This window comes from Egretta garzetta, unplaced genomic scaffold (assembly GCF_000687185.1).
Source record: "Egretta garzetta isolate BGI_Z169 unplaced genomic scaffold, ASM68718v1 scaffold340, whole genome shotgun sequence".
Classification (NCBI taxonomy): Eukaryota; Metazoa; Chordata; class Aves; order Pelecaniformes; family Ardeidae; genus Egretta; species Egretta garzetta.
This window is the reverse complement of record NW_009258377.1, coordinates 2,247,919-2,259,521: the sequence shown is the minus strand read 5'-3', so window position 1 is coordinate 2,259,521 and position 11,603 is coordinate 2,247,919. Positions and strand designations below refer to the sequence as shown.

Sequence of the window (11,603 nt, the reverse complement as noted above, 5' to 3'; positions counted from 1 at the left end):
GATTTCTAAGCACTCATTTTCCATCACACAAATCCACCAACTTTCAGAATAAAACACACATATCAAAGCAAGAAACAGTGGAGATGTTGAATCATATTTATCATGAACTTGGCTGGACCTGTCAATAACAATAATCTCTCTCAGGCAGAAAGTCCCACACACACGATGGACATAGCACAACTGAGGCGACCTGACATGCATTACTGGAAAAAGAAAAAAAAAAAATATCTGGTGTACAAAGAAACAATAAATACCCCACAGAAAGACAAGGTATAGGAAAACACCCTCACAGATCAGTATTTTCAGAGAGTTTATTTATAGAATTTTCATTTCAATTTGGCACACAATCGCAAAATGCTAATACAATTTGGTGGGACAACAGGAAAAATGCCGGAGTGTTGCTGGCCCTGTAATACGAATCACAAAAAAGGAACAATCGGGATTGAAAACAGTATTATCTGAAAGTGGGCTCTATCAGCTGCAGACCGTAAAAAACCTGAAAGAATTAGAACCTTGAGACATTGGGATGACGGTTCCAAGCCCTCTAGTAACATAGACGGCAGCCGCCAGAGGAGAGTTTAACACAGCCCAGGTTGTTTGCTCTACTGGCAGAAGCTGAGCTCTTCAGAACTTAGCTTAATTTACTGTTCCTGTTTTATTTGGCTTGCTTCTGCTCACACTGAATTCGGTGGGAATGCTGCTACTGACCGACAAAATCAGGCCTTTCAGAGGGCCAACGGAGCCTCTTTCATAAGAAATGGAACTGCACCCAGAGGAACAGAAATGCTGAATGCTTGTAACATTACACCGAAAAAGCTGTTTCCTTCTCCTCCTCTTTAAGACAGTTTAACTTCTTAGTCCATTTGCACCTTTTCTGCATGTCCGGTACCACCAATCACACAAACTTCTCTTTAAGATGCCTTCATTTTGTTGGCATCTATCACGCTTTTGGTAGGATCAGCACCTTAGACCTTGGTCCCAAACATTAACAGCCTGAGGATAAACTGGATAGCTTGCTGCTGCGGCACGCTTGTTTTGGGACTGTTTCCACCTCTGATCTCTCATTTTTCTTGTCCACATGGACTAAAAGGAGCAAGGATCGGGAAGGAATGGAAAAAATGAGGTACAGCAAAGAGAGAAAAGTGGCACCTAATTGCTGGCTCCAGAGGGAGCCTCAGAAGGAACCTGGATGAGTGCTTCTCAACCCCTCTCAGAAGAGATGAGAGAGCTGGTGTAGCATCTGAAAACAAGGCTTCCACAGCTCCTCGATGCAACCCGTGAGTGGCATGACCTGCTTGTGGGGTGGGAAGATGCTCACAGCACTTCAGCATAAGAGCTGCCATACGGAAGGTGTGGTTCACAAGTCAGGCAATCTTCTGAGTCCTTAGAGTTACCATGGCCTTCTCTCAATGAGTTGCATTATAGTGCAGTGGATATAGCACAGTTTTATCACTGAGGATAGCAGGTCAGAAGACAGACTATGAATGATATTTTGGCAAAGTCCAATCTGTAATTGTTTGTGTGAAAGCACCTAAATCTCTGCCACAAAGCACTGAAAAAAGGCTCAGCGGGAATGGGCTGACAGGAACCCATCCATTGAGGCCCTCCTGGGTTAGAGGCAGTCTCCCTCACCCTCATCCCGCTTGGGCTTAAAATCATGCAGGCACTTATCTGTGGTCCATTAAATCTTAATTGACTGGTTATCTAACCACTGAAGGACAAGAGAAGGGAAACAATCGATGCGATTTTAATCAAGAAATGGAAATAAGCATTCTCTGTTACAATTTCTCCAGTACAGCCATCTGCTTCTTTCCTCTCCGCTTCTCTGGTTTACTTCAGAAAACAGATCCACAAAGGGGTTGGGCATAGCCGGGGAGAGAGTAGCCTACAAAAGCAGTTTTGCCATCAGAGAAACCGCAACTGGAACACCATCCAGGAGACAAGGAAGCAGCCAGCCTCGGCTGGTGTCACCCAGGAGGCCCAGCACAACGCTCCCTCCCTTCTCACTGCACTGCTCTGGGGGACGCGGGCTCCTTGTTTTGCACTATTAAACCAGGAGTACACAGTATTACACCGCTGTTGTACCACTCCAACAGATGAGAGGACGCTACAAAGATGTTGGGGTACATTTGTCTATAAACAAAAAAGCAGAGACGAACGCCAGTTCTGGTCCCTCTCCACACCCCTCATCTCCAACCACTGGCCATTTAAAAACAAACAAACAAAAAAATCTTCTTACACCTGAAGTCCATTAGAAAATCTGTCCACACTAATGACCATGAAACAACATCACCAGATGACTTTGCAGCTTCACCTACACGGTTAATTTGCCATCTGAGTAAGTCATCTCTGCTAAATATTTTCATTATTATTACGTGCCCTGTAGATCAGAACAAACAGCTCTTATACAAGTCCATCTGTAAAAGTCTGGCAAATAGGTTAAACTGGAAACCAGTTAGGTACAATATTCAACCCTTTTATTTCTGTGTCCATTTATTTAGAAAGCATTCATTCGAGGAATGAAAGTTAGGACTCTTGGTACAGTACAAGGTGTCATCTATGCTACCATCCACTCTTTTTAGCAGAATGAAAGAGAAAATGCATACAGCTTTAGAATAATTTCACTTGCAATTACCTTAATCATAATAGCCACTCAAAAAATCCACTATTGGAAAACCAATGTTAAAACAATACATTGTCTATTTCCCTTGTTTGGAGCTAGAATGGAACCATGATTTTTTTAAATTAAAATTGTTAGAAAAGACATACTTTTGTAGGACCCACCTACATCGTGCAATTGTTTTAAGTAGCATCCTTAAAAATAGTGTAACAGTTTTATGTGGAAAAGGCTAGAATGTAAAGAACGATGTTCTAGCCCAGCAGCAAGACACGGGTATGGTATGATTTCCTACCACTCTGGGCATAAGCTTAAGTCATATCCACACAGCTGAGACCAAACAAATATTTAAGCCAGAACAGAAAAATGGTTTAGAATGGAGTGTAAACATAGTCAAAGAAATAGGATATACTGAGTGTTAATGCTATACAAATACCAAAGTGCACTGGCACATGTGCACTATGCAAGCACTTCTGAGTACTTGCTGGTCTGCATAAGAATTGCCTTTATTGTAGAATGGCATTAGAAACTGATACTCACCAGGTGCTTTCCTATTCTCATATCAAAGCAGCTCCTCTTTTAAAGCAGACTGGGAGACCCCAAGCACCACCTTAGGTCTTAGCTGTGGGAAAGCTGTATGAGGCTCAGGCTGTACCAGAAGTAGTTAACGGGGCACCTCACTTTTGCCCTTTCTTCATTTTCACAAGAAGTGAGATTGGGCCAGTAAGGGTCCACTGTGAACGGTACTGAACACCGTGATCCACTGCAACGCAGCAATTAAAGACATAACGGGTCTAAACAAGCACAGGCTTCCTGATGGAAGACCAGGTATTTTAGCCAGCGTACGGGAAGCAGGAAAGGAGGGCTGAAGTTCTTCTTTGTATCTTACCTTCCTAAGGAAAAATAATTTAGGCAAATACTTCTGTTTACTGCTCCGCACCTTCAACTAGATGCGCGTAAGCCCTTGTACAATATGTAACATCTTATTTTTCATTTCTCATACAGAAGCTAAGTCTGATCACAGCTTATGCAAGGAAGTGATAGAATCGCACCCAAAATAAAAGCAGTCACATTTTCACAATGTAAGTTTACACATGATTTCAACCTGAATCTAAACCTGTCACAGACTTTGTCTTAATTGCCTATTTAAATATTGTGCATTCAACCTCTGTGACACAATGAGGTTTTTATACTAGGCTAACTATGGCTATATCTCATATTTAAATTTTAATCCATGTTCTTTAACTAATAAAAGAGCTGTTTTTTTATTAGGCTCCAAGTAATTTAAATCAGCCCAAAGGACAAAAAGCTGCAGTCTTCTTGTAAAATATTACTAAAGTCTTGATAAATATCTGTATTTTTATTCTTCACTGAGGTTTGGAAGCTCAAGTTTTTCAAAATAGATCAGCCCCTTTTCAAAAAGGGCATATTCACTTATTTGTCATAGCATATAGCAGTTTATTAAATTTAAAAATTGGAAGTTAAGTTGCTTTGTGTATTATCTACATGTGTAAAAGCTATTTTCAAACAGCAGCAATAGTGTCAATTTCGGAAAAAAGAGTTATCTAAAAAAAACTACCCGTACCAAAAGGCGAGTAGGACTAAGCTTCAGTCTACTTTGCCAGTAAGTTTACAAAATAAAAGCTCATATCTGTAGTTATGCAACATCTGAGGAGGTCTTCTGGAAATGTGAACATTAGCTAGAAATCAAAGAGGTATCTAGACATGCTCCACTACTGACATAAGGAGAAAAGCCTCTTCTTTATCAGAACAGCAGTATGATGAAAATAAGTTAAAATGAAAGTAATTAAGAATTTAAACAGCCTAAGCTTATACTGAATAAGCTTTGAACAGAAAACAGCTGTATTAACTAAGAACTTTAGCTTTCTTGAGGAGAGATGAGAAGCTTATCCACTGATAATTCAAATAACAGGTACATTTTAACATTCTGAAAAGCTTCAGAGGGGTGCAGAGAACAACAATACAGACAGTTACATTTTGGCAGACAGAAGTCCACATATTTTAGAGGTGCAACAAATCATCATTTGATATCAAAGGGCCCATGTTCTGTTTTGTGTATACTGGAGCGACAAAGCACATTTTTTGGTAAAGTTTTGCAGACCCTGCTGTACTTCAAGTGCCACATGTTCTTCAAACTTGCTTAAACAGATTCCAGTTCAAATGGTCACTGTGTAAATTTCCACAAACCAAGTAACCACAAGCTGTCTGGGATGGCTCAAGGGCTTTCTGCAGAAAAGAGCATGCCTTAACCTAAAAAGACAGAAAGCTATTTCTGGGATTGTAGAAAAATTGCTGGTTTATATCACATGTTGTAAATGGAAACAACCAATCAACTTACTATTTCTGTTAAACTCAATCCATATGACTCTGTCCAGTGGAAAGAAAGAAAGAAACAAAAACCCAGGTACTGAAGGAAGAGGCTGCTATAGGCACAAACACCAAATGATGAACGAGTCCTACGTTAGAGAAAAATCTAGCATGCATCTTCAACACTGTACGCAGAAATCAAGGACAAGAAGTAACTCTTAAAAACTATACAAGGAAACGTTCCCTTCTTTTAAAAGGTATATGGAAATAATTACACTGATTAATAAAACACTGATATTCACAACCCATCTGAACTAAACTGGTTTACATCTTCAGGAAAAAAGTCAAAATAGTACAGAACATTTCTTTTTTTCTCTTAAAAAGCAGAAGGAGTGTCACACTGTCAAAGATAAACTGCTGCTGCATATAAATTTGTGTCAACCTTCTTGTGCTTTCTGATCAGGGGATACAGAACACAGGGTCATGTTTCCTGCTAAATTGGTTACAGAGTTATCAGATGCCTATACAGATCAACCTTTTTTCCTACCTAATTCATTATGGAGTTGCTACAACTATAGTAACAAGATGTAAAAGGTTCCAAGGAATTCCTGTGAGAACTACTTAGGTTATTTTATGAATCAATTTGGATTTTTCTTTAGTTCACCTATGTTCACAAGTATACACTGTATATGCACCTTTAGTATAAGGACTGCATGAAAACAGTCTCAAAAAAAAAAAAACCCATGGAAACTCAAGTGTGAGGCAGTCAGTCCCCTTCCTACTTCTGATTATTATTATTTTATTCTTTTTTAAATACCACCACTGAAGAAACCCAATGCACGATATAGTCCCCAAACCCACACCAAACTGCTTTGCTTTGCTGTGCATCTTTCCCAGCAGATTTTCACACCCGCTTCTTCAGACAGAGCATTTGGAGGCTACAGAAGCATGACTTGTACTTCTCCATCAGTCAGTTTATTTGTGCGATGTTTTTTCCAGATCTGGAAGTTTTTCAATTAGTGCTTTATGGTTCACGTTGATACTGGCTATAAGTCCTCCCTCATTGCCATCTGAGCCAGTGTAACTAATTTCTTCACCAGTCAGGGTAGTCATATGGCCACCCAATGCTCTCAACACTGCATTTCCAGCACATATGTCCCACTTCTTAATGTATGTGACATGGATATACACGTCAGCTTCTTCTTGATTCTCTTCAGCCACATCAAGGAGGGCCAACACTTTATAACCTAGAAGAAATGGGCAAAAGTAAAGGAAAAAAAAAAAAAACAGAAAAAAGTAAACTAAGTTTTCCTATTCATCATAAAGGATAAATCTACTAGTAAGTGTTAATACGCACATGCAAGATTTAGGAAAGCGTTGCCATTAATTATATCATGCCATCCACAATAATGGTGGAGGCACCAACAAACTTTGTCTGCCCTCTGACCTGTACAGAAAATTTGAAAACGGAAACACCACCTCACCTCACCTTCCCACTTTCCCCCGCACCCCTTCCCGATTTTTCCACTGCACCCCAATTAAAGCCTTGGGTATTTGGGACACATTATTTTTAGACAGCCTTTACCAATACACTACATCGACTTATCTAGACACACATTAAAAAAAAAGACCAGAACCTCAACAGTTTTGGTTATGTTCACTCACTTATTTCTCAATCTCTGTATTATGCTGAAGACTTAACTTTTTTTCCCTGCTTTTTATTACAATAGAAGGAAGATGCATATGCCACTCTAATAAAGCAGCTCAGCCCAGGGCATTCCCCTTTATCATACATTATGCAGTATAAAGTCATTGCTCAAAACAGAATGCTTTCTTTTACGTATTTTTTTCAGTATTTCAACTGTTCAGCCAATATCCTCGTTTCATTAAACTGTTCCTTTCTTTATCTTCTTATACAGAGTCAAGCCCTGCAGAAGATCTACCATAATCAGTTACACTTTCACAGTTTTTATAGTAAGACAACTTGTTTAGATTCATTGTCAAGAACCTATGGAAGACCTTGACTAAACAATCTGTAAGGGAGCTCTAGCTTTCCATACTAAATGCACAAAAACATACATTTCTGTAAAATTTAAATTTTGCATGGCTTTTCTGAGACCTTAAAACAGCTATTGCTTCACACTAGTGCCTCATACATTTGCATTCTGTCAGTAATACACACAAGGATATTGTCCAAGGTTGCAAAAAGTAAGCTAAAGCCTCTTTGGACTGAATATGAGGCAGATAAAAACAGACTTTAGTCACTTTAGACACCAGTTTTCTCTTTTGACATAAATGAAAGAAATAGTACCAAACTTCTATGGCTTTTTCTTAAAAAACACTGTTTAATTAAATTTACTACTAGTTAACTAACAACCAACGGACTCTCTTCCATGATTCTGTATTTGGTCACACAACCCTTTTTTCTCCACAGAGGCATTGGTGCCTTCAGCGAACACACATCGATGTGTTCAATGAAACGACCACAACGTTGCTGGTCCAGGCTTAGATTCACTAGCATGCTAAGTTGTGAACAGCCTGAAGCCTGAGCTAAGTTTGCACGTAGGTTTCTATACACAGGAAAATAATCTGTGTCCCTATTGCCAAGTGCTTGCTTTTAGGGATGTGAAGAGCAAAAGGTAAGAGGGAAAAAGAGGAGATGCCACAGTTATATTCTTTTGTCTAATAACAGCTATCCCGTTAAATCATTTGGAAGCATTAAAATGGATAGGATGCTTAAGGAACCAAACCTGCTCCACCAGCTGGGATTATCACAGTCTTATTTCCAAACGTCTGCCGTGCAACCTGCTCAACTTTTCCTGCATGGGAGCGGGATACAATAATCCTTGGAGTTTTCTCATTGTAGGAGGAACGTGCTTTTACGTTTGACCCGCCATCCACCATTGCCCAGGCTACAAGAGAAACACAAATGCTGCTAAGATTTACAAAAAGACAATCTCTGTTAAGTGTAAAAATAAAAGGATACTTATCTGAGAAAATGGAGTTGATGCCTCTGACTTAATTTCCCTCCCTACTGTAAAAGAGAAAGTTAGGTCTGACAGAAGGAAGGGGTGCATGCCCACACGTGCACACCAGTGGAAGACAAACAGTCCCCACCACACACACACTTTTGTGCATATGGTGTTATCCCATGCCTGACTATTCTTCTGTGATACTTCCAAAAAAACAGAGTAAGAGGGAAAAATCCCAAGTAGTAATATTTAGAACTTGCAACTGGAAAGCCACCGAAATGAAAAGGATTACTCTCAGTCAGAAACAGATCCAACATCTCCTCAAATAACCTTTTTAGAAGAACAAAAAGCCCCACTACCCCTCAAAGCAGATAGAAAAAATGTTATTGAGTCATTTTGTTCAGAAGGATGGCAATGCTAAGGAAGGGAATAGCTCAGGAGGACAGTAATACTATGGAAAACATTTGATGGTGTGTTTTGGAGGACTGGATTTAGAATACACAACCTCCCACTTGTTTCATCATGAGGTTCAAAGCCAGGCTTGGTAGGTGGCATCCCCTAACCGTTAATTTGACATTTACTTAGCAGACTAACCAGCAATTTCAACTCAGTAGAGAGCCAGATTATACGGCAACAGACTGAGTTATGAGTAATAACAATGCTGACTGCTCTTTATTGCTTTGTATTTGTATGGTAGTATTAGGAACAATCCTACTCACAACATATTGGTATTTCCAGCTTGGGAAATGAATACTCTTCACATAGAATGACAGAATGCACTGCATCTCATCTGATGACAAGTCTGAAAATTTCACACTTTGCTATTATTAAAGGAGATAAATTCTCAAAATTAAAGTGCTAAAAAAACATTTCTTCAGATAGCTGTTGATACTTGGAAAAATATGTTCCAAAACCCCCCAAGATTCTTAAAGCATATTGGAATATAGCATTGGAATATAAGCATACTTAAATGACTGGAAATTAAGTTTATATTTAAAGACAGCAAAACATTTAACACAAAATACTGAGTGGTCAGTGGGCAAAAAAAGAGAATAAAAAAAACATTTATTCAGTCTTAGTTTCAGTGCCAGAGCTACTGCATAACTTCACAACTCTAGAGGTCAGTATTGCCTAAGGGAAAATGAGAACAGAAATTCTTGTTTCAAACATATAGCATATAAGACATGAATACTAAAACTACTTTGAAGCTTTCAGAAGTGCATACACGTTGGCAAACCTGCAGCCATCCTCACGGATACATCATTAATACTAAAGAATTAATTAGTTCAGGGTTGTAGCACTAAAAACATGTCAGATAATCAATAAGGCTGCACTAGACAGTCTTGCCTGCTACATACAAACAGTTGCCATTAAGATCTTTAATCTCTCTTTGTTATTCACACTGAATAAACACCAGCTCCTGGGTTTAATATCACGGACCCAGGTTGTTCTGCTAAATGAGCAAAGTACTCTTCTGCTAAAGACTAACAGCACACATAAGGCTGGTGGTCAGTATGTGTAGATTTCATTTTCTTTGGTTTGCTGTAAGTACTCTGATTGAAGCGACCTTAATTCTTAAACATAGTTTCAATTAGTTTATTTTAAATGCATCATTTTTATGTTAAACAAGGTCAGCACTTTCCTTTGTGGTTTTATAGCACAGAACCCATTTGCAGATCTAATTCTGCGGTCTACAGCAGTGCTCTTTTGCCCCAGGTACTTTTCTCTCATTTATACATACAGATGTTCTCCCAAACATCAAATTTTAATTAACACTATGACTGAAGATGCTGGAAATATGTAAAGGCATAAAGGTACCTGTATATTTTGAGAACGGCTTGTGTATCACTCCTATTACTGGTTTACCGTTTACAGCCACGCAAACCATTGTGGTGACATACTGGCGAAGATCCTCTGCAGGCAAAATGAGAAAGTGAGCAAGTTTACAGCCAGATGCCGAGAACACAAAAAGAAAGCAGACCTGACATTAGAGAAATGTTGTTTTTTGAAGAATGGTCTACATTCTGCCTCTTACAATTACATAACTTTGTTGTATCTTCAAATAACCTTGCAGTTTTCAGAAGACTTTAAAGTCTTCAGTCTTCCAGCAATTTTTCCTGTTCAGTAGATGCTAACAGCTGTGTCTCACGCAGCATGTATTTTTATGGAAATCTGTGCTCCTGCATTCTCCCTCCTCTGCCCCACCTCCTATCCTCTATTGGTTCAAAGCTCATAATTCAAATACCAAAGAACGTTCACCTGAAAAGGTGATTGCATCAATGGAATATTCACAAAAAATCCACACTTTTCTGTTTGTTCTGTAGTACTTATCAGCAAGAATTTTAGTTGGATTGCCTTGAACTGCTTATGTGACATCTTAAAACATTTGAAAAAGGGAAAAACTGAATTATGCATGCTTTTTTGAAAAACTGTAACAATTTTTTTTTGTATCAAGTTAAATAGGGTATTCACTTGCCGTTCCCTTTAAATAAACAAACAAAAAGTATTCTGAGGTATTTAGTGTTGCCACAGTAATAACTGAAATAAAGAAATGTCTAATTCCAGCAGAATTCATAAAGGACAGTTTCCATTTATTCTAGCAATTAGTTGCAAGGGATACCAAAGTAATTTCAGAGTTGGTACATATAAAAGTAAATGCCACAGTCTAGTAACTATAGAGATTTCATTACGCAATTTGTTTAATCACACCAGCTTTGACATAATACACTTTAACAAGAGATGCCATTTTAAATACTTACTATTTTGTCTCCAGTATAAAAGGCAGACATCAGAATTACACACATGATTTGTCAACAAGAATCAGCTACCTGTGTATTCTTGTGTAGCATCTAACGGATCGATCCAGACAGTAACACTTTCTGCTGGAACCTCTTTAGGTTGTATTTTTTGTTTTATGTCTTCAGGAATACTGCGATCCCAAGAGACTGTCTCCTGATCAGCTGTATCAACACGCTCTTCGGAGTTTATCTATGGTAAGACAACAGAAGCAGCTGCATTAACTTACTAGACACAGTAACTATGGTACTCAGGAAAATTACAGGTTTGCTCATATCTTTTCTTTCTCCCTTCACCTCCAGCTACAAGTGCATGAATTCGTAATTTTTCAGCAATTCGTATGCTATTACCGCCACACAACAAGCAATGGAAAGCCACAGTCCAGAATTTCACTGCGAACCACACCACCGTTGGACTTCTTTGGCTGCAGCTCTTCCTATTGACCATTCCCATAGTATGAATCAATTTTTTTTTTTAAATTAAAAGTTAAATGCAGTGGCTTTAAAGACTACAAGCAGAACATTTGACTTTGGAGAATCATGTGGTATACAGATATAGTAGGGGTCCACTTATACAGATCAGTAGATGCAGACTGAAACGTACAGGTATTTTATCAAGAAATATTTTGCAGACTGTGGTATGACTTGGGGGAGTAGGAATCCTAAAATATATTCCTGCTTCTCGCACTGAGTTACAACTAGTAATTTAAGCACCTCAGCTGGATGTAACCATGTATTGGGTTTCTGTGGCAAGGTCTTGGTAGTGGGGGGGGCTACAGGGGTGGCTTCTGTGAGAAGTTGCTAGAAGTATTCCCTGTGTCTGCCGCTGGCCAAGGCCAAGCCAATCAGTTACAGTGGAAGGACCCCTGGGATAACATATTTAAGAAGGGA

At 38.9% G+C, this 11,603-nt stretch overlaps 1 protein-coding gene across 1 annotated transcript in view; it reads right to left on the bottom strand.

The window, feature by feature from the left end:
• Window positions 1–350: 350 nt before the first annotated feature.
• Window positions 351–11,603, bottom strand: part of BPNT2 (3'(2'), 5'-bisphosphate nucleotidase 2) — a 32,608-nt gene continuing 21,355 nt past the window's right edge. Inside the window, exons 2-5 of the mRNA XM_009640231.2 lie at window positions 10,746–10,905; window positions 9,736–9,831; window positions 7,696–7,857; window positions 351–6,192 (exon numbers count right to left, since the gene is read on the bottom strand). Coding sequence (XP_009638526.1) covers window positions 5,921–6,192; window positions 7,696–7,857; window positions 9,736–9,831; window positions 10,746–10,905 — 690 coding nt within the window. The 3' untranslated portion in view covers window positions 351–5,920. The remainder of the gene's footprint in view (window positions 6,193–7,695; window positions 7,858–9,735; window positions 9,832–10,745; window positions 10,906–11,603) is intronic.